At 36.3% G+C, this 24,977-nt stretch overlaps 1 protein-coding gene across 1 annotated transcript; it reads right to left on the minus strand.

Moving 5' to 3' along the window:
* Window positions 1-21,240: 21,240 nt before the first annotated feature.
* On the minus strand, window positions 21,241-22,152 carry LOC147483530 (uncharacterized). The gene has a single exon (XM_086579586.1). The coding sequence runs from the start codon at window positions 22,150-22,152 to the stop codon at window positions 21,241-21,243; it is 912 nt and encodes a 303-aa protein (XP_086435712.1).
* Between the last annotated feature and the right edge of the window lie 2,825 nt (window positions 22,153-24,977).

Here is a 24,977-nt window from a genome sequence, read left to right on the forward strand (position 1 = left end):
AATGTATTCGGTAATCGGGTCGGGTCGGATTCGGATCTACCCAACCCGATTCCCTGCCCTAGTTGGGTTGAACTCCTCATTTGGTGTCCTCTTTATTTTTTGTATGCACCCGTTCTGTTGTTCACACACGTACTGGGTGTCAACGTGATACATGATCTAAGTGGTTAGATTGTTTCAACCATGGACCAAAATATCGCCAATATATCCGATATATATCGGTATTTTGGTACACCGACATCGATTTTTCCGATATATATCCACCGAATATAGAATTCTTTTTTTTCCCGATATATATCGGAATTTCCGATATAAAACTTTATATCGCCGAGATAATCGATATTTCCGATATATATCATTTGACTTTTTGACCATTTTTTAATATAAATCCGATATTTCTAATATATTTTCGATATTTCCGATATCCGATATTTCTTATATTTTAAATAGTTTGGACTGGTCACAAAAAAAATGGATATATCCAATATATATATCGGTTTTTGGGTACACCGATATATTAACCGATATCGATATTTTGGTCCTTGGTTTCAACATATTTTTCTAGCTATCAGTTGTTTGGATTGATTATTAGAGAATGTGTTCTAGATAACTCCCAATTTAGAGCAAAACAATAAATTTTTCAAAATAAAAGTAGATCATTTAGGGGGAGGGGGGAAACAAATCATTTTGTCATGTTCATATCGTAGATTTCAGTTGTTTTAATTGATCGATTACTAGAAACATGTTCGATCTATAGATAACTCTTATTTTAGAAAAATAGTAGATCTTTTAGCAAAAAAATTATTCATCTATTCTTTTAAAATTATATGTAATGTCATAGTGCAGTGGCAAAGATTGTAGGCGATTAAGTGCATAATTATCTTAAATGAAAATAATGATATTGCTTTTTCAAAATATGTATTTTGATTGCACGTGAAAACTTTTTTTTTCAAATTATTTAATTTTAGTATGAAATTTCATGAGACTATATTTCAAGGACCCCCCCTAGAACAATTGTGATGGTAAATTAATGAAAGATTTTTACGAGGAAATCTTCACATAAGCTCTTTTCATCGCGGGAAGCTCCTTCTATGCTTCGTTTTATAAAATTTTATTGGAAAAGTAGGTTCGCTGGGATATATTCCTTTGGTGTAGCCAATTGTACTAAAATAATTAATTGGTTATACGAGAAAAATTATAACAATAACCTAAGTGAAAAGGTTGTTATGGCCAATGGAAATAATTAATTGGTCCCCACTCCTCTGGAAATATTAGAAGCGGTAAAAGTCATGAACTCTGATAGCTGCCCCGGTCCAGATGGCTATCAAAGGCATTTCTATGTCAGCTGTTGGGAGATAATAAAGAAGGATGTCATTGAGGCGGTGGTGTCATTTTTCAAGGAAAATATTATTACTATTGGAGCTAATGCATGTTTTATATCTTTGATTCCAAAAGATAAAAGCTCTTTAAAGCTATCACAGTTTAGACCAATTTGTATAAGTAACTTTATCATCAAGTTGTTTTCTAAGATCATGCAGCTCCGACTTAATGTTCATATCTCTGGAATGGTTTCTGGTGAACAAAGTGGTTTTATACAAGATAGATATGATCTTCACAAGCAAGTATATGCTTAGCATCTGAAATGATAAATGCCCTCGACAGTAAGACATAAGGGGGAGTATAGCCATCAAAGTGGATATTTCCCAAGCGTACGACACCATGAGTTGGGAGTTCCTCAATATAGTCATGGAAAATTTTGGTTTTTGTAAGAAGTGGATTAGCATGTCTCAAGCTATCCTCAAATTGGCAAGGCTATCTGTTTTGATTAATGGTGGACCCGGTGGGTTATATTCCAGTAGAGAGGGGTTTGAGACAAGGAGATCCCTTATCTCCCCTCCTTTTTGCTCTAGCCGAAAACTCTTTGAGTAGAGGTCTAAACAAGCTTAGGGAGTTAAAACTTACTCGACCTCTAACTAAAGCTAAAGGTATTCCAGCCCCCTCACATCTCTTGCATGCGGATGACATTATTATTTTCTCAAAAGGGGATGGAGAAAGTATTGAAAATATTGCACAACTTCTAGAGACTTATCAAATGGCTTCAGGGCAAATTATGAATAAAGAGAAGAGCAGACTATTGGCAGGTGGTATGCACTGGACTAGACAAAGAGAAATCCAAGTGATACTGGGTGTCGAAGGTGGAACTCTTCCAGAGGACTACCTAGGGGTACCGTTGTTTCAGGGAAGGGTACATAAAGCAGCAGTGAGTCCTCTTTTAGACAAGATCAAGAAGAGAGTGACTGGGTGGAAAGGGAAGCTTCTCTCTTTTCAGGGAAGGAGTATTCTAGTGAAATCGGTGCTCACTAGTATACCAGTATACAACATGGGTGTCTATAAATGGCTGGCAAGTATCATTATGGAGGCTGAAAAAATTCTAAGGAATTTTTTTGTGGACTGGTAATCCCACCACAAAGAAATTAGTGACTGTAGTTTGGAACAAGGTGTGCAAACCTATCTCAGAAGGAGGCTTGGGTATTAGGAAATTAAAGGAGATGAACTTGGCATTGATTATGAAACTGTGCTGGCATATGCTCACTAAAGAGGATGAGTTTTCTATTTTTATGAGAAGCAAATATATGACAAGGGATGATGAACCTATTGAATATTACACTCAATCCACTGTGTGGCCAGGTTTGAAATGGGCTTGGAAAGAAATAAAATCTAGGAATCAATGGGTCATTGGAGATGGAACAAAGATAGATTTATGGAGAGATAACTGGTGCGGGAAACAATCTATTCAAACAAATCTTCAGTTAAGTCCAAAGCAGCTGAAACGATGCATGGCTACTGTGAGTCACATTATTTCAGATGGAAGGTGGGTGATACCAACCCAGCTGAAAGATTTAATGGTAGTAGCAAGTATGTCTCACCTACCTAGAAACAATCCGTCATCGAAGGACTATAGAATTTGGAAGCCATATCAGAAGGGAATGTTCTCGGTGAGGTCAGCATATGAAGAAATTAGATTTAAAAATCAAAAGGTATGGTTGGCCGGATAAATTTCTCTGGAATTCTTATGTTAACCCAAAACTTTCAGGCATTGCTTGGAAGCTTCTACATAAATGTGCTACAACAGACACATACTTAAAAGGCAAAGGGATAAAAGGTGTCTCTAAATGCTACTTGGGATGTGATAGAGAAGAAGACTTGCAACATGTTATTTGGGAATGCAGTTTTTCAAGGAAACTTTGGGATTGGTTAGCTCAGATGTTTAACTTCAGTAAGGTGTTCTCTAACTTTAAAGAGACTCTGCTGATGAGCAAGAATCAAAGTCCGATCATCAAGCACTTATGGAATGCGGCAATGGTGGCTGCCATGGTTACAATGTGGGTGCACATAAATGGAATTGTTTTCGAGGAAAAGGAAAAAAATATGTCCGAATGCAAAGCAGATATTAGGAAGCAAATTCATTACTCTTATGCTTTATCAAGGGACACAATTGGCACTCAGATATGGAAGTGCTTCAAAGATGGAAGTTGGCGCCAAAGTTTCCAAAAGTACCGAGAATCAAAGACTGTAAATGGAATCCCCCAGATAACGACATAATAAAGGTAAACACCGATGGGGCCTCACATGGCAACCCAGGTCCAGCTGGATACGGATCAATTTATTGAAATAATAATAGTGAAGTGTTGGTGGTGGTTTGCAAGAACATAGGGACGGCGATGAGTTATGTGGCAGAGGTTATAGGAATTATAGAAAGTATAGAAGTGGCTATTAACAAGGGTTGGCACAAGATATGGATAGAGTCCAACTCAAAGGCGGCAGTCGTCGCTTTTGGTACTTCAGAGCTTTTGTGGGAAGTGAGACCTCGTTGGGAGACTTGTAAACAGAAGTTGAGTTATGTGTTGATCTCACATACGTGGCGCGAAGTTAACTTCTCAGCTGATCAAGTTGCAACACATAGTCTGACCCTCAACCTACAAGAACAAGTTCTTTATCCAGATAAACCAACATGGATTTCCAAGTGGGAAACGCCAGATTTTGTGTACTTTAGATTTGATTAAGATTAATTAGGAACCATTTCCTAATTAAGCCAACCTTTTGTAATTTTATTTCATGGTAATATAATTTTCTAACTTAGAAAAAAAAAATGGCCTATGGGGCGTAAGCCCTTAAAAGTTTTAGTGGTGACCTAAACTGCCCAACCCTCACCAATCACCACATATAAGGATCGGCCCAACTCTGTCCTCAATCAATGGCTTCATGATTTGACTTAGATACTCCCTAGCATAGTACAAAATATCGGAATATAGATATTAATCGATACTTAATTTCTTGATACGTATCGTGGATATATCCTTCTCTTCGGAGATATTTTACATTGTTTCATATGCAAATATCGTTGATATATCTAAAATATCAACAAATATTGTGGATATTATGGATATTTTTTGTATTTATTTAAAATATAATAGTAAATATTAAATAAATTTGTTATCTACACAAAATATCGCCAAATATCCCCAAATATTACAATATACCTACAAATATTGTAAATATAGTTGAAATCATTGAAATATCGCCGATATTTGTAGTCTTATATATCTCTACACATATCGTGATATTTTTGTATCAATTGTTGAAATATCGATAGATAATGTGATATTTCGCGATATATCGGATATTTTGTACTATGCTCCCTAGTGTGAGGCCATGATTTGGGTACGGCGCTTCAATAGTTTTTTATTTTGGAATTTCAAAATTTTTTAAAACTGGGATTAAGGCATATTTCGAATAAATTTTGAAAATTTAATTTTTTGAGCTTATATATATATATATATGGGAAGGGATACACCCACTCCAGTTTCGCCCACTCCCAACCCACCCCATTTTGTAGCCACTCAACTCACCGAGATCATCTCAAGATCTAATGGTCCGAAATAAAACAAAACAAAACAAAGAAAAAACAAATGAAAACCTTCGGTCCCACTATACCCACTCCAAATTGAAATTCATAAACCAAATTCTCTCTCCAAATTCTCTTTCCATATATATATTTTTATGTGACCTGCGTAAGATATCTTATGCATTGCTCAAATAGAGTTCAAGCTGCCTCAAGCAAGAAAAAAAAAATCGGGTTTTTCTGCATTGCCTGCATTGTTCTAGTTTTTGTTGTTTTTTTTGCATTGCTGTAGGTTTTTTTTTTTTTTTTTTTTTTTTTTTGTGTGCGCTTATCCCAATTGTTATAAAAATAAAAAAAAAATAAAAAAAATCAGTTATTTCAAGTACATCAATGTGAGGAGACTATGTCTGGAACCTGCAATGTGAGGATTGTTAGCCCATCTAGTTTTGAAGAATCCATATCTCACTGGTTTAATAAGAAAAATAAGTAGAAGTGGTTAGAATTGAAGGTTGTTTTGAATAAAAAGAAAAAGAAGTAGAAGTGGTTAGAAGGTTTAATAAGAAAAAGAAGTTGAAGTAGTTTTGAAGAGTCATAACATGTCTGTGCATAAAGAATAGTATATCATTTAAGATGTTTTGCAGTTCTACCGTACCACTTTTGTTATTAATTAGTTCTAGTGACAGGTTTCGAGGGTTCTGCAAGTAAATAGTAGTAACATGCACAGGTAGCACAGCCATAAATAATAACAGGTTTTATAATCATAGTCACGAAGACTCGATAGATATTGAGACCCTAAAAAGGTTATTCAAAATCTTTGGATTTTAGTGGACGAGCATATAGCCAGAGACATCATCATGTCTCATAAGATTGCAGACTCTCTCTCTCCATAGCTCAATACCAATTACCAATAATATGGAAAAGTAGTAAAAATAGAAAAAATAAAAGATACTTGCTGACCATTATTGCCTGAGAGAATTGTGAATTCCATTGAGTTTCCATTACTTGAAACAGTATATCCAAAATTCAGTTATTTCAACTACATCACTTAACCATTGTTATCTATGCATGTTTTTTATCCATTCAGTAAATTAGTAGTTGCTAGATTTATTGTTGTCGCAAATTGATTGTATTGGATCATATTCACTGTATCATTGTATTAATTGTAACAATTTTTTGGCGAAATGAGATTGTACGACTCTCTCTAATTGGTTATGTTTCGTTTTCATTTTGTCGATGAAGCTTGTTTTTCATATTATTAGATTGAAGTTTTTAGTTACTAATACTTGTTTATTACTATTTTTTGTAGCAATAATGGGTCCTCGATCAAAGAATGTGAAAAGTGTAGCGAAAACCATCTACACAGGTGCTAAGAAATTGCTTAGTGGCAGCAGTAGTAGTTTGGGTTGTGGTGACCCGCCTGAGAAAAAAAAGATGAAGGGGAACGTTGGCATCCGCCCGTAGAGGGGATCGATAAGCCACCGATCCGAGTAATGTAGTAGGTGTAGGTGATTTAGAGGAAGTAGAAAAAAAAAAAAAAAGAAGAAGGGGAAAAGAAATAAGGGCTCCTATTGTAAATGAGGACGTAGATTTAGATTTAGATTTAGATGAGACTAGCGTTTATTCATAGTTCGTTATTTTAACGGAATGTTTGGAATTCTGCCGAATATTTCAGCTTTTGAGAAATTCAAAATTCCAGATTAAGGATAGAAAAACATGAATTTCGGGATGTATTCGGAATATAGTGAAATAAAGTCCGAATTTCGGTTTTTGGATTTTTTCGGAATTCTGGAGATTCCGAAATCTTGAACTATGCGTTTATTACACACTCTTCATTTCTTCAAATGCAAATACAAATCCAAACCAAGATTTTTTTTTTTTTTTCCTTAGCAAATATTATACTATTGATGAAATTGGTATTACATATTAACAATTAACACATTGGAAGTCCTATACAGCCAGCCACAAGACGACGAGACAGACAAAACTCCGAGGTCCTAGTGGCCAGTAAGTGGTTAATTTCCTACCATGGACTAGGGCAAGAAATGGAGCGGGTTTGGGTCGGATTCTCACTTAAAACTCTTTATCATATCCGGATCCATCCGGATTCGGGTCGGATTTTAGATATCCATATCCACTAAAAACACACAAAAAAATACACTATTTTAATGATTTTCATATATAAATGTAAGATATAAATTATTTTTAGGCATCAAGATATGAATCTTGTTAAAATAGTTTGGGTTTTTGGATATTCGGGTCGGATAATTTAGATTCGGATATGGTCTATTCGGATAAAAATGAATTCGGATATGGGTCGGATTCGGGTTGATCCCGTACCATTCCCAGCCCTACCATGGACTCCCCAGACTACGGTTGTCCATCCAGTAATGAACTGTGTGATATTTTCTAATTAATGCTAATAAGGGATCTCAAATCTAAGGGCAGAGATAAGATGATCGATTTACTGAATATTAAAAATAAATAAAGAACTACTTAAGAGAGTGGAGGATCGAGAGAAACTTAACAAATAATTTACTATTGGTGGATTTTACCTACAGAAATAAAAAATTACTCGACCAACATCGTGAACTTAAATCAAACAGCGCCTTTACAGTAATAAAGAGTAACAAAACAGAGATTTAATTCCAAATAAAACACTAAAATTTCACATGTTCAAAGTGGAGCAATATTATTACATTGAAGTTAGCATAATCCACGTCCCTGAAACAAAATTTCTTCACAATAAACAATAGGTCTTAGCCTCAAATAATCATCAACAATAATATATGGTTAATGATGTGAATAACTAAAACGGAACCAATGCTATCAACTACAAATAAATCAATTCTACACAAAAATTAATCATTTTTTCTAGACAAGACTTCAACACCCTCCAAATACTATCCTAACACTTCTCAATATCAACTAATAAACATATAAAGTAAAGAGACTAATGTAAAAGAGAACAAATCACAAGACACGGATATAACGTAGTTAGACAATGTGCCTACGTCCACCGGCGAGTTCCAAACTTTACTAGATGCACAAAGTAACAGATTACAAGAGCTCGATCTCAATTCACTCACAAAGAATGAACACTCAAACACTCAGAATTCACTCTCACAATCTCTGTCTCTGTTCTAGTATTGGTTAGGTTAAGTTATTTAGAAAAAAAAAACTTATGTTTTTATACTAGACCGAAAAAGATCGAAGCCTCTGTGAATGCGGTGGAGCGCGTGTGCGCCTTGGGCAAGGCATATTGGAGCGCACGCAAGCCCTCTACTTTTTCAACTTCTAGTACTGTTATTTCGCGAAAGTTGAAAAAAAAACTAATTCTTTTTCACGGCATGGGCGCGTGCTTGGGCTTGCCTATAGTTGAGCGCGTGCGCACCACCCTCTTCTCTGAATGAAAAACGAACAGTACTGAAAACAATATTTCAACGTAAGAATAACGTAAAAATAGGTTAGATTAATCTAGTATTATGTTTGATTATCAAATTTATTATCCGCTAGTCGCCCCACTGAACCTTTCATTAGCCTTTTCACAAACCACAAATCATTTACCCAATAAAACAAAATAAAAAATAAAATCAACCTACCTATCTGGATAAGTCTGAGAAATAAGATAAGTGAAGGAGAGATAAGAGAAAAACCTGTGTAAACAAAAATTAGTTTGTTGCTTTGAAACAAAAAGAAAATGAAAATAAAATAAAATAAAGCTTCCAAAAGGAAAGAAAAATAAAAGTTAGAACTCCAAAAATAGAATCAAAATGAGTCAAAAAACAAAACAAAATGGCTAATGATGGAAACAAAGTGTAAAAGCAAAATAAGAACGCGGTTTTCTCTAGTTACATAATATGAAGACCTTATTTTCTCAGATTTGTCTTTTTGAATATTCATTTCTTTCCTTCTTTAACCAATACCTACGCCCATATCACCTAATAAAGACATCTAGCTCAATTAGGAATAGGTTGGTGTGATAGTAAGTGGTAGATGTGTTTGATTGACCTTGGCTTCCTTGGATTGTCATTGAGATTGTGAGAAAACGTGTGCCCACTGCACACTTGAGTGGAAAAATCAGAGTGTTATATGTTTTGACACATTCTTTGTGATAACCTACTTAGGCACGCTACCCAAAAGTTTCAGAAAAAAAGTCCTGCCATTGCATTTTATAGCATAGTTTATTGTATAGTTGTTTATCTTAAGATGATTTGATTATTATGTATGTATTAATTTAGGAGTTAGATTGATGATCCTTGTCTAAATGCTAGTTAGATGTATAGATATCTGAGATAAATTAGGGGACAATTACTTTTATTTCTTAGTCGTTATAGTATAAATGAAGTTTGTGAGTATCTTTTCTGGAAAACTCTCACGAGGCTATAACTCATTCACTAGAGAATTCTTAGTGGTTTAAGGTCTTATTGCATATGGTCAATGCAATCGCACTCAACAAAACAAGAGTAGTTAGGAATACATTTTTGGCCACTTATTTTAATTTTACATATTTGCTTGAGGACAAGCAAAATGCTGTTTGGGGGTGGTTTGATAAGAGCCTAAAACTGTAGTTTCAACCCCTTAATAGTATTATATTTAGGCTAATTATGTTTATAATAAATAAGAGTTAGTAATGTTTACGTGTTTTTGTGTATTTCAGGTCTTGGAATCAATTATGTGAAAAAATATGTCACTTTTGCAAGAGAAAGGAGTCAAATTGTTTGCTAGAGAAATTATATGATTAAAGCCCAAGTTTCAAGGAGAAAAAACATTTTTAAAGCCTAGTCAAAGCTGAAAAGTCAAAGTCAACGCGGGTAGAAAAAGAGCATAAAAGTCAACAAAACTTCCGTAAGCCGTATCTTTGGACTCAGACCTCGGAATTGGGAGTATTATATGTCAAAATGACCGGCTCAAAAGAGCTTTCTAATGGTCTAAGTTTTAACCCAATCTGAGCAGTAAATGTAGACGAAAATGTTATGGCAGTAAATTTCCACAGAGAAACCATTTTTGGACTTAAGTAATTAGGTTTTGGGCTTGATTTAGTGGCCCAAAACATAGCTCCAAAGCCCATGTACGAAATTGTAAACCTAACCCTCTCCTATATAAAGAGGGTTAAGGTTAAACAAAACTTGGCTACTCCCCTCTTTAGTTTAGTTGTAAATTAGGATTCTCTCCCTCTCTCTCCCTCCCATTAGTTAGAATAATTTAGCTATCATTCTATCCTTTTTCTTTAGTTTAGTTTAATTAAGTAATTAGGGTTTATAATTGTAGCCTTCATAAAACCTCCATTAAAATACCTTCAAGTTATTATTATTATTCAATTTAATTGCTTCTCTTTCTATTATATCTTCTTCTCATTCTTTTATTCATGATAGTCCCATGAATCAAAGCTAAACCTCCATTAGAGATGGTTTCAATGAAGCTTTGATGAGGACTTGATTTGTTAGTATAGAATTGTTAGTTAGAATTTCAAGTTTAGGCTTTTCTTGACTTAGAGATAAGAAGAGTTTAACCTAAACTAGATAATAGTGAGTTTGTCATGAGAATGGGAACAAGCTTTCTCTCATGCTAATTAGTTTATGACTAAAGATAGTATAAAGTAATTAGGGATCATTAAAAGTCTAGTTTTTATATTTTAACCTTGTGTGAGAATATCTAGACTAGAGTTTTCTATACAAATCTATGCTAACATGTTAAGAAATTAAAAAGTGGATTTCAACATCTCTCTATTCTTCTCCATATTTTATTCAAGTCATATTCAATTGCTTTAATTAAATTAGTATAAGTTAAATTAATATATTTAGTTTCATAGTATAAATTCACATCCATAAATATTGCTCTCACCACTGTTTCCTTGTGTTTGATTAGTTGAGTTCGTTTAAGTCTAGAGAGTTAAAAGTGGAACGATTCCGTGCTCTATATATTGCATGAATATATATTTGAGAGTAGGAAATAAATAATTGATATCGTAAGAATAGGTTAGAGAAATCTAGTATTATATTGTGTTTCATATAGGTGTGAATTTCTAGCTATATCAATCCAAAGAGAGCTTAAATTCTCGCTTAGGATATGCTATGGTAATCAAGCAAGTGGATGTGTGATTTCTCTACTCGGAATTGACTTCTCCTTTGTGTCATTCCTCAGATATTAATTCATATGGGCTTTTTGGCTAGATGCTCATAGGATATGTATTAAGTACTCTAACCTAGGTCTCAGAAAAATACTGTCAAGTACAATCATAGATGCTCATGCAAGATGTTCATGAAAAGATGTAATGACTATTACCTACATATTAATCTAAGTTTCAAAAATTAAATCCTAATTCAACTACTATGTGAGATTTCTAGACTAATATCATCATGGAGAAGAGAACAATACCATTATCACTAAGTGCATAATATTAACTATTTTTATAATTTTTATAAAGAAAAGTGCAAAATATACAACCTAATATGTGCTTAAATATTTACAACATGCTTCTATCCCACCCCCAAACAAAATCATGCTTTGTCCCCAAAGTATGGAATGAAAATAAAGGATAGAGAATAGTAAGAATATCATAGAAACGTGCTTGTAAATGGGAGCACCTGAAAAAGAAGGTTAATCTATACTAATATAAAGAAATAAAAACATACACAACTCCTATATGAGTTCCTCCCATTATAGGGATATCATGAAATAAATAGCGCTTGGGACATAAGCGGACTCTAACAGAAATAAAATAATAATATACGTTCACAAAGCAAGCATGCGCATATGATTACTCCTATAGGATTAGCTTCCGAAATTCCGTGAAATAGTGAAATTTCACAAAATTAAGGTACCTAATTACATTATACATCCCAATAAAATCAACAAGGCCTATGGATTCTACATTTCGATATTTATACATGCAATTTTAATACGTTAACGTACAATGTGCTAAAATTAAATATAGGGTTTTTTAGACTTTGGTCCTAACAATACTTGGTTTATTAAGGTTTGGTCTAGAAAAGGTTGAATATTAGGGTTTAGTCCTAGTTTTGGTTTTTGACCGCCAGTCAACTGAGTTGACTGTGGTCAATCATCTTGCATTTTCAAAATGGCAATAATACCCTCACGTGTAATATCACGTTTTCTTCTATTTAATCAAATTAATTAGACACGTGTCGACATCTGACTTTGACTTTCAATATGGTCGTCAGATCTGAAATTTGCGCATCTCGAGAATACAAATGAGATTTTTTTTTTTTTGTGAAATAAGGAGCTCGAGAATACAGACAGGTGGTGAAATAAGGAGGGAAATGATCACTCACTCTCTCACTCTCTCTCTCGACTTCTCTCACAGAAACCCTATCTCTCATTTGTGAAAACACCAAGTTTAACACTGACATGCAAACCCAAACAGCCAAACCAGCCCCTCTTCTTCTCTAACCACGAAATATGAAGAACTTCCATTGGAGTTATTGATCGTGTTTTTTTAATGATTTTCATCTAGTGTACCTGTTGATCGTCGTTGTTTTCCGGTTTTGAAGCTGTTGTGAGGTCATAATCGTTGATTTGAGGTCATCATCATCCATTTGTCGCCATAAAATTGAAGGTTGTTGCTTAAAGGTTAGTTTTTTATGTTAATCTTAGTAAAAATATAATTTTTATATAAAGTTGTATGATAAACATGAAAGTGTTAGCTTGATCTGTTGGAAAAATGGTGGCTTTCTCGTATGCTTCCTATACTGTTATTGTTAATTTTCAGTAAAGCGTGAATTAAAATGGTGGTTTGTTGTATTGCATGGTGCATGGCTTAGTCTGTTGCCGTACACTTTAGAAAACATGGACTAAAACCTAATTTTTAACTATTCAGTTGGACTATGATTATATTAGGAAGTAATTACAAGCACTTAACTCTATATGTGGACATGCGCAATTTGGGGTCTTTTATTCTGTTGTCTGAGAGTCTGATCCTTTGCTAGGAAGTAATAACATTTGGGATATGTTGTAAATATTTGAAATTAGGAAGTAATAACATTTAGGATGGATATATTGTAAATGTTTGAAATTATATGCATTTGAATGATCTATATTTGCAAGTTTATATTTGTCTTGCATTAAATTGAAATTGATTGAATGTAATTGTGAGAAGGGTCCCCTTGTTTGAATTGTTTCTTATTAACTGATTATATGTTGTTTGTTTGTATGTTTGTGGACAGAGGAAGAATGGCCAATCCTTTGCTAGGTGTAAAGGAATTTGTGATACATTATGGTGGTAAGTGGGGGAGAACTATTCCTGGGAAGATAAAAGCTAGTCAATACAAGGGTGGTAATAGAGAGTGTGTGAAATATGATGGGGATGAGATATTTCTGCTAGATTTGCAAAAGGATTTGCAGAAACTGGTTGGTGAAGGAGTTAAGTTTGAGATTGCAAGTTTGATTGAAGGGAAGTTATGTAGCATAACAGAAGACAAACATCTGATGGATATGTGGGGTAAGCTTACACTTAAACAATACCACCTATTTGTCCTCCCACCTCCACTAACTGCTCATAACTCTCCCCCACCACCTGACTCCAGCATCACTACTTATAACTCTCCCCCACCACTTAACTCCAGCATCACTGCTCATTCCTCTCCCTCACCTCTTGACTCCACCCCAACATAACTGCCCACAACACCCAAGAAACCTTCACAAGTCACTGAAAGTGTTAGAAGATCACCTAGATTCAGTCCAGTTCCCATTGAAGTTCCCACTCAAAAACCTAAACCAGTTCCCACTCAAAAACCTAATCCAGTTCCCACTCATAAACAAAAACCAACGACACCTATAAGAAAGTCCAACAGGTTTAACATACTGAAAACTAAACCACTTGTAGGTCCCAATGGAGAGCCATTGGTCTTTGACATTTCTGATGATGAAGAAACTGGTGAGCCACAAACAAGAGAGGAGGTGACTGAGAATGTGGTTGAGGGGCACAATGGTGTTCATCCATCTGGGAATGATGTGCACTTGTCTAAATTAGATCCTGTTGATGATGGTTTCTGTACTCAGAATATTAATGAGTTTCTGGAAGAATTGAAAGAACCTGATGGTACTCATGTTGAAGTTATTGATGTGTTAGAGCAATTGAATCATAATGGTAGTCATGGTGAAGTTGTTGATATGTTAGAGGATTTGAATCATAATGGTACTCATGCTGAAAGTGTTGATGTGTTAGAGGATTTGAATCATGATAAAAAGGATATTGAAGAGCCTTTGTATCAGTATGGTCAATCTTTTGGGCCAGTTTTTGGTACTTGGCTGGATGTAGGGTATAATAGCACTGAAGAAGATAGTGATGAAGTGTATTGTCCTACAGGTAGTGATAACTCTGAGAATGAGTTAGATAATGATATTGATCCAATGATGGTTGATGAAGAAGTCCACAATTTAGAAGAAGAATTACAAGGCACTGTTTTAGGAAATTGGTCCATGGGAACAACAAATGTTTTCGAGATTGAGGACATGGCTAAGGTTTCTGACCCTGTTGAAGCTTCTAAAAGGTTTGGCTCATGTCAGTTGAAACCTAAAATGACATGGGCAACTGTAGAGGATTGTAGAGAGTTCTTCCATACAATGGCAATTAAGCACAAGTTTAGTACACAACAAGTGAGAAATGACAGAGAGAGATACATTTTGGCATGTAAATATCCTAGTTGTGAGTGGACTATAACTGCTACTCTTACCAGAAAAAACATGCACACTTTTGTTCTTAGAAACTATAATGATGAACATACATGTGAAGCTAGTGTGAAGAACAAGTTTACACAAGCTAGAGCACCATGGGTGGCTCAAGCACTTGAAAATAAGATGAGAGAGCATCCAGATTATAGACCTAAGAATATACAAGCAGAGATGTTTTTTCAGTATGGAGTTAACATATCCTATTGGATTGGTTGGAATGCTAGGACATTGATGCTTGAAGTGATCAATGGCAATTATGAGGAGGGTTATAGACTAGTCCCAGAGATGTGTAGGTATATTATAAAGTCAAACCCTGGTAGCCTTGCCAAGCATTTTGTGAATGAAAAGAATCATAGTTTCATTGATGTTGTTGTTGCATTCAAGTCATCACTTGATGGATGGTTGAATGGGTGTAGACCAATTGTTGGTCTGGATGGTTGTTTTCTCAAAGGCAAGTATGGTGGGTGTTGTTTAACTGCTATTGGACTGGATGCCATGAATGGGATAGTCCCTCTTGGGTTTTACATATGCAAAGGGGAGAATGGGGATACATGGAGGCAATTCTTAGGTGAGATGAAGTCATTTCTTGACATGCATAAAGACAGGCTTACCTTAATCAATGACAGACAAAAAGGACTAATAAGTGTTGTTGATGAGTACTTTCCAGATTCAAATCACAGGTAATGCCTAATAAGTGATGTTGTTTTTTGTATATGTATATGTTGTATATGCCTAATAAGCCATTTTTTTTTTTGTATATGTTGGTTTTCTTCCAGGTATTGCTTTAGACATATGTATAAGAACTTCAAAAATAATTTTGGTGGTGAATTATGGGAGAATCTAGCTTGGGGTGCAGCTAAGGCATATAAGCAACAAGAACTGATAAAGATATTGGGTGTTATCAACAAAACAGACAGTAAAGCTTTGGATTGGTTAGACCCTCAGCCAAGGAGTTGTTGGGCTAGGGCACACTTTGACTGGACATCAAAGTGTGATGAGTTAACCAATAATTTCAGTGAAAGCTTCAATTCCTGGATATTACGCATCAGAGATAAACCATTGGTTCATTTTATGGATAAGTACAACCTAAATTTGCTGCAAATGGTTTATGATACAAGGGAATTGTCATTGTCATTGATGCCTGGTGAAGTTGTACCAAATGTGTTGTTCATGATAAAAAAAAGAGGGAGTTGAGATACAATTGGTATGAGATAAAGGGTGTATCAGATGTTGAATACTTAGCAATCAACACCAAGACTGGGACTAAGTACAATGTTGATATTGGCAAACTTCAATGCTCTTGCATTAAGTGGCAAATGTCAGGAATGCCTTGTGTACATGCTGTTGCAGTCCTTAGACCAAGGAGGCCCCAGTGGGCAAGGTAATTAAGTAATGGGTTCCCTTAAGTAATTTACTTCATTGCATATTGTTTTAATTTGTTTTGTTTTTGTTATTAATTAAGTCCATTTTTTTTACAGGTATTGCAGTCCATATTTTAGTGTGGAAGCATTCAGAGCAACTTATGCAAATTATCTTTATCCACTTGATAATATTGAGGACTGGCCAGAAATAGTAAGTCCATAATAGTAGGGAACTTTCATAACTCCCTATAACTTATTGGTTACTTATACAGGAAAGCCCACTTGCTTACTTATATAGTAAGTCCACTTGATAATTTATTGCTTACTCTATACAGGAAAGCCCATCAGAGTTGGTTTTGCCTCTTGAACACACTAGAAGGGCAGGAAGACCAAAAAAAACAGAGAATTAGGAGTGAAGATAAACCACTTAAGACTCATAGAAAATGCGCAAAGTGTGGAACACCTGGTCATAATACCTTGACTTGTGACGCAAGAAAGAAAGGAGTTCATGGCAAGAGAGGGAAGGGTAAAGGCCAAGGTAACTTTTCATTGTTAACAAATGAGTATTTAAAGTTAGTAATGGTAGTTAACTAATGAGTAATGATTTAGTTGAAGGTGGACAAGACCATACTGAAGCAGTATCTGAACAACAACCATTTGAACAACAACCACCAGAGCAACATGTTCCACCTGAAGAAGCCAATAGGAGAGGGAGGAAAAGAAAGAGTGGTCCACTGCAACAAGAACAACAAGTGGAACATGAAGCACCACAAGTAGTTGAAGGAGGAGTTAGAGTAATGAGCACAAGGCCAAGAGGAGGAAGAGCACCAGCAGCAGAAGTTGAACCTGAAGCAGCAGCAGCAGTACCAGAAGGAGGAGTTAGAATAAGGAGCACAAGGCCAAAAGGAGGAAGAGCACCAGCAGCAAAAGTTCAACAGGAAGCAACAACAACAGCACCACCACCACAAGATGAAGAATCCAGAGGAGGAAGTAGAAGGCTAAAAGGACCAACACCAGGCATAGGAGTGAGGACAAGGGGTTTATATAGGATGATGTTTAGAGATGACAATGTACCAACACCTTCAATGAATTTAAGTCAGAGAGATATAGAGTCACTTAGTCAGACACAGTGAAAGCAAATCCAAGACTGAATGTTGTTGTGAAAACAAACTCTTTATCATTTCAGTTTTTAGTTTTAGTTACATTTTGGTACTTAAGCTATTGGTCTGGTGTACTTTTGGATTTGTAATGCTATTTTCGGATTAGATGTACTTTGATTTGTAATGCTATTTTGGGATTATATGTACTTTTGGATTTGTAATGCTATATTTTGGTATGAAATTTGTCAGTTTAATGTCCTCTCCTCTGCTCTGTTTGTCAGTTTAATGTCCTTTACTCAGTTTAATGAAATTTGTCAGTTTAATGTCCTCTTCTCTGCTCTGTTATTCTATTTGGAGTACCAACAACAATAATAGATCAAATAAGTAGATTAACAAACATTAAGCAATAACAACAAGACTGGGACATGGACTCAAATATCTCTAGAAGAACAACAACATTGGAAGAACAACATTAAAAACACTAGAAGAACAACAACATTAACATTCTAAACATTAGGGACCCTAAACATTAACACCATCATCATTATATCTCAAGAGCTCCCAACACTGTCAGAAATAGCTTCCTCACATTCATTCACATTCATCATCTGCCTGAGCTAATATCTCTTTCATGTGCTCTAAAAAATTCATTTGGTTAACTTCATCATTCCTAGTAATTGTGATGTGCTCTATAGTTTTCCATATTGCATCTCTTTTTCAAGTATGGACAATTACAAGCTGTGTGGTCTTCTTGGTAACATAGCTGACATATCTGTGAAAACCAAGATTATATACAAGTTAAACTTTGATACATAAATAAGGCCATCTTTTAGGACTTGGTCCATACTGTTACTTGAAAAATTAGAGCTTAGTCCTACTTGTCAGCCATTACAATTTTGAATTTTGAAGGTGAAGAGGTAGGAAAAGTGTACCTGTGGCGCAACAAAACTGCTGACAGAGGCTCCCCCCATATTTCCTTCTGAGTGAGATTTGCAAAGGATGAAATGGCTGACTAGTTTCTCTTATAAAGAGGATCACCAACGGATCTATTGTTTTGGCCGTTGATTTATTTGTTAGCTAGATTTGTGACACGTGGCAAGTCAATTTCAGCGAGATTCCAATGGCAACTTTAGTTATTCACGTGATATTACACGCGAGGGTATTATTACCATTTCAAAAATACAAGCTGATTGACCACAGTCAACTCAGTTAACTGGAGGTCAAAAACCAAAACTATGACTAAACCCTAATATTCAACCTTTTTGGACCAAACCCTAATAAACCAAGTATTGTTAGGACCAAAGTCTAAATACCCCTTAAATATACCACCCCCAAAACAATTTGGGAGAAGGGGGTTCATGAAATAATTTAATAGCACAATTAAATTACGTAACTATCTAGTTTTTATGATTTTTAATATTTTATAAAGAAAATTGCGTAATTTACATCTTAAAAGTGCTTAATTTTTGCAAATGTTTTTATCCCACCCCTAAACAATCAAACGCTTTGTCCTCAAAGTGTAAAGAGATAAGGAAAGAATTTACCATAGAAACATGACACAAATTGGTAGTACCTATAACAAAAATATTATAAAGATAATATGATAATATGAAACACAATTAAACTGTTACGTACTAACTAACACAAACTCTACTAGAGTAAACATGACAAGGTGGCAAAAAGATTTGAAATGAAATACCAAAATACGCCACCCCCAAACAAAATTTGAAAACTCTTTTTAAGTTTGAAAATTTTTGTGGCCTATACTCCATTAAGGTGGTATTTTACAAAAAATTATATGGGTATTTTAAAGTCAGATTCCCCTAGACTTAATGTGGGGTCGTTTTAAGTCAAATTCCCATATACTGTGCACACCCCCAAACAAGCAAGAAACTGGAGTGGCACAAAATGGATGATGCATGGTCAACTATAAACTAATAGTCGAAAGAGTTGGGGGTCTAGCAATAAAAATATGATACTAAATGCACCACAAACAGAATGAAGTTATATAATTGGAAGCAATCATGTAGAAGATGAATGAAAACTTATGCAACCCATCAAAGAACATATGCAAACCATCATATTGTAGCTGTTTTAAAGAGTTATAATAACCCAAAAGATGAATTAGTGATACTTTAGGTGAGAAAGGAATGAAATATAAATCCTGATATCTTTCATGAGACTCAAATGAGGAAAAATAAGACAAACTAGGTTTCTCACTACACTCGGTCAAAGCTTGGCTCTCAACTACAAGAATGGTATACTCATGGGATTGTGTGCTAGGCAAACACGTACTCTTCACCGTGAGGGTTGAAAAAATTATAGAGGGTCTCTGACGCAATTAGCTCAAGTGCAAATTCGAGGTTCCTCTGAAATGGTGGGTGAATGTATGGCTTAGTTGTGGTAGATGGTTGGATTTTAAGAGGTGGTAACTCAGATGGATGGTGGTCGGTTGGTGGTTCATCATTTGGTGGATCCTCACATGCTCTTAAAAAATCATAGAATTCTTCATCTAGCTTAACTGAATCCATAAAGTTGTGGTTCGTGGCTTTATCTTTAAGAAATTCATCTATTCCTTCCATTGTTATTTCCTCAGCTACCAAACTAAATTGAGATTCACATTGCGATAAAGAAGTTATTTCCTTTAATTCCTGCACATTACCTTGTTCATGCCTTAGATTAGAATTGTTGATTTCTATTTTCTCACTCTCGTCCTCTAAAACAATATAAGTTTCCTCAATGGCATCATGGTCATCCGAAACAAATCCTACAGAGTCGTCTTCAAGAATGTTCTCATCCAGGTAGTGTGTGGAGTTAATATAATGGTTAATGGGATGGTCATGGAAAGGTAATGGTTCATGAAATTCAGGATAGGTCTTAACTAGGTTGAATGGTTTGGTTATGGGAATAGGTTATTCTACTTGTCTGTCGATCTCTGGCAATGTGGAAAGTTCTGTGTTAGGTGAGAGGATCATGAAAATCATTTGGGCTAGATTCTGAAACATAGTTTAGGTTTTGGCATTTTGTTCTCTAAACATTTTTTCATTGTTGGCTATTTGTATTAAACCGTAAAAAGCAATGTTACCCACTACAAATAGAACAACCTACAATGCTACCCACCCCTACCCCCATTCATGGTCAACCCAATTTATATATTTTTTTTTTCAAGGAAAATGTTATTAATAATGATAACGAGTTTTACAAATAATTAAAACAAACGTGCAACAAGTTACGTCGCAAGTCTTTTCTGAATGACAAATACAATCCTCTTAAATACAAACTTGTTAGAACTAGTTGTTATTTCGTTATTGTCCATAACTTTCTACAACCTCTTAAGGAGCTCAATAGACTGTTGTGTCAAAAAACCAAAAGTGTCGGAACTGAATAGAATGAAACAATGCTGATTAGCCCTACAAACATCCTCGTGTTTCTCAATTTTCTCTGCCATTGCTGCTTCTTCCACCTCAAAGACTCCATTCCCAAGCCCTACCAATGGAGATCCTCCAGTTACATCAGCACACGCATGTTTCCCCTCAAACCAACTGTAGATCAATACATCTGCAAGCCGAAGCGTTGATCTATCCTCATTCGGACCAGTGAGAAGATAAACAGGAACCTCCTTTTTCACTGGGGGGAGGGGATATTCAAATATTAGAAAGGACGAATAGTGAGACGTGGTACATACAAGGGCGGCCATGGCACAGGCGAACGACCACCAAAATTTGACACAAAATTAGGGCCCTGTCTTCCAAAAAATTACTACACTATTAGTATCTTTTTGCATTTAAACATTATTCACTCACAAACCACATTCTCCTCAAATATATTTTGCAAAATCATTTAATTTAATTTTTTAAAACTATCATATAGGGACTCCACTTGTGGAGTTTGACTTGGCCCCAAAACCTCAGCGCGGCCCCTGGGTACATATTTCTTTTATGACGTCAGAAACCGGTTTTGGTTTGTTGTGAAAGCACTTGAGGTCGGGACTCGGGAGCATTTAGAGGCAAGAGCATTACGTTGATGATTTTGTGATCCCGCGTGCTAATGATTATTTAATGTATGTATGTGAAATTGATTTATGCAGGACATTAATTATTTTGGAATTTTATGGTCAGAACAAACTTTGATCTCTTTATTTGGATCACTTTTATGCAAATCATACTACTTTATATATATCTTACTTGGTTCAAACAGACAAAACACTGCACCTAGCGTACTTCATACAACTTGGAAGATAAGAGATTTCTAGCTGTTGGTTAGCCCAAGCTGCTAGTGAATCTGCGTCCCCGTTTATACTCCTACTAATCCATCTAAACACATGGGACTTACTATTCTTCAGCAACAATTGTACATGAGACTTAATCGCCTTCCATCCCCATCTGCAGGAGCTATGTTGTAACGCTCCTATGACTTCCAGGTTGTCTCCTTCTAACACAAAATCCTGACTACCTAGATGCTTGGCCAAAATTGCTGCTACTTCTGCTGCTTCCATCTCAACTGCTGCCTCCCCATCCTTGAATCTCCTAACTGCAGCTCCTACTATATTTCCTTCATCATCTGTTGCAATAGCTCCTGCTCCAGCCCATTCCGTCTGTCTGCAAAAAGAAGCATCAAATCTAATGATTATGCTGTCATTTGGAATCCTATAGAATACTTCCTCAAAAAGGTTTTTTTCTATATTTAAATTATTTTGAGAGTTTAGGAATTCTTCTCTGTATGCCATATAGCATTTGTCAGCTCCCCTGCTGCTCTTTCTGATCATCCCCTCTCTATTTGCCTTTCTTTGTTCAAACTTTATCTCATTTCTGGTTTGCCAGATCTGTTGGAGCATGAACACTATTTGAGTACCAGCTAGTCTTTTTTCATTGTTAGTATTACAGCACCAGTTCAGGGTTTGGTCCAGTCTCTCTCTCAAAGACAGCTGTTGCTCCTTGTGGATTCTCAAACCCACTTGTGTTCCAAACCAGACAGTTCTCACCCATTCACAATGGTAGAACAAATGTTCCGCAGTTTCCATCACTTTGAGACAATATGGACAGGAAAAGTCTCCTGTTATGTGCCTCTCAGCTAGGATATCTCCCATAGGTAGCACATACATGTACAGTTTCCAGAGAAACAGTTGTATATGTGCTGGAACAGGAGCTTTCCAAATAAGTTTTAGGGTGTTGGGATTGCAACTAGATCCTTGCCCCATATCTGCTTTCGGCCTGAGAAAAATGGTAAGCTGATTTCACAGTGAGGCAGCCAAATTTATCATTTTCCCATCTCAGCTTATCTGCTAAGGGCACTTGTGGCCTAACCTTGATCTTCAGGATCTGATTACAAGTAATAGGGTCAAGATAGACTTTAAGCTTAGTCTCATCCCACCCACTTTTATCACTTCTGAACAACTCAGAAATAACCTTGTTATTCCAAGCTGGTGCCTCCACCCCTAGCTCCTCCAGGGTAGTTGGTGTTCCATTACATGTAAGCCAAGGGTCCTTCAGAATAGAGATGGAATTACCATTCCCTATCCCCCAAATAAGACCCCCACTCATATCATTAAAGGTTTTGTGGATACCCTTCCAAAAGTAGGAAGCCTTATCAGGGGGTTTTTTCACATCCCCTATCCATCTCTTACCATAGATGCTGAACATGGTTCTGGTCCAGAGAGAGTATACATCAATGACAGCTTTCCAAGGCAATTTTGCCAACATGGCTTTGTTCATATCTCTTGACTTTCTTAACCCAAGGCCACCTGCGCCCTTGGGTTGACATATGTGCTCCCACCCCATGGTGTGAACACCTTTAGTATGTTCTGTTCCAGACCACCAGAAATCCCTACATGCCTTGTCAATTTTCTTGCAAGTAGACACAGGTAGCAAGTAGGTTGACATGGCATATAGAGGGGTGGCCTGTAACACAGCTTGAATAAGCGTAGTTCTGCCTGCCTGAGACAGAACCTTGGCCTTCCAACCTCTAACCTTGTTATGGATCTTATCCACCAAGTAGTCAAAGTCCTCTGACTTTTTCCTAGTTAACATGATAGGAACCCCTAGGTATTTTTCCTTAGGGGCAAAGTTCCTCACCTTCCAGAATCTTTTGATCCTTACCTTTTGTCTGTAGGACACATTCCTACTGAAAAAAATGCTGGACTTGTCATAATTGATTTTCTGACCTGAGGCCTCACAATAGGCCTCCAGGATCCTCTTAAGATGCCCACTTTCAGCCACATTTGTTTTGGTAAACAGGATAAGATCATCTGCGTACAGAAGATGAGTTATAGCAGGGGAGTTCCTTTTGATCTTAATGCCATGCACTTCCTCCCCTTGCTCAGCTCTGGTCACCATCCTGGATAAAGCTTCTGAAACCAGAATAAAAAGATATGGGGATAGAGGATCCCCTTGTCTCACCCCTCTTTCAGGACTAAATCTATCCAGAGGAGACCCATTCAGCATGACCTGAAAGGACACAGTAGACACACATTGTGTATCATGTGTCTCCACTTTTGACTGAACCCCAGTTTCTCTAGGATCCCATCCAGGAAAGCCCATTCCACTCTGTCATAGGCTTTGGCCATATCTAGCTTGAGAGCCAGCCAGCCATCATTTTTATTCCTCATATTTTTCATATTATGGAACACCTCACAGGCTAGGCCAACATTATCCCCTATGCTTCTGCCTTTAATAAAGGCCCCTTGGAAGGGGGACACAATTCTATTAATAAGACTTTTCAGTCTATTGGCCAGAATCTTGGATATAATCTTGTACCCAAAGTTACAAAGGCTGATGGGTCTAAATTTGGATGCATGATCAGGGTTATCAATCTTAGGAATCAAGGTGAGATGGGTCTCATTCATCCCAGGATTGAGAATACCATTGCAAAAGAAGTCCTGAACATAGGCCACAACAGCAGGTCCAGTGATGTCCCAGCTCTTTTGGTAGAATATGCCTTGGAACCCATCAGGCCCTGGAGCTTTGTGGCTCCCCATCTTCCTGACCACATCCCAAATATCACTGCTACTGGGCATAGCAATGAGAATCTCATTCTCCCTCTCAGTCACACAAGGTTGGAAGAGATCCAAAATGTCCTCATTTCTCTCAGGATGATCTGAAGTAAAAATATCCCTAAAATACTGATTTAGGGCATTTCCCACTTCAGACCTACCTTCTCTCCACTCCCCCTCATTGTTCTTAATCTTCTCGATGGAATTTCTCCTCCTTCTATATATGGTGGAGAGATGGAAGTACTTAGTATTGCGAGCCCCATCTCTCAACCAGGAATTGGAGGACTTCTGTTTCCAGAAATCTTCCTCTTTATTGTACCACTCATGTAAAACATCTTTAAGCCTTTTAGCTTTATTATAGTTCTCAATATTAAAAGGTTTGGTCAGAACAGCATTGAGCTTATCTTGGGTGGCTTTGATATTAGTAAAGATGTTGCCAAAAACATGTTTATTCCACATGGATAAATCCTTATTAGTTTTAGCCAGCTTACCCATAAAATTTCTATCAGGGAGCTCATGTTCAAAAGAGTTCCAGGCTTTCTCGATGACCTCTAAACAGGTCTCATGTTGAAGCCACATATCAAAAAACTTAAAAGGTCTAGGTAGCTTTTCCCCCTTCTTCTCCAGATTAATGAACATGGATACATGATCTGAGATGGCATTGGTCCAAGTTCTAATCTGGGCATTTGGGAAAGCCACCAGCCAATCTGGAGAAGCCATAGCACGATCCAACCTTTCCATTATATGATCTTTAGGCTTTCTGTTATTGCTCCATGTGAATTTGGGACCTTTAAACCCCAAGTCCACTAGCCCCAGATCATTAATGAAATTGTTGAACTCATGCATGCTCTTGGTAATTCTACTCTTTCCCCCAATCTTTTCATCCAAACTAGTAATGGCATTAAAATCCCCAAACATACACCATGGGCCTGGAACTA

The sequence above is a fragment of the Coptis chinensis genome, chromosome 8 (genome assembly GCF_015680905.1).
Source record: "Coptis chinensis isolate HL-2020 chromosome 8, ASM1568090v1, whole genome shotgun sequence".
NCBI classification, from domain to species: domain Eukaryota; kingdom Viridiplantae; phylum Streptophyta; class Magnoliopsida; order Ranunculales; family Ranunculaceae; genus Coptis; species Coptis chinensis.

Bases quoted from the DNA above. Each gene is read 5' to 3' on its own strand.
- LOC147483530 (XM_086579586.1), bottom strand. From the start codon at position 22,152: ATGTATGTGCTACCTATGGGAGATATCCTAGCTGAGAGGCACATAACA.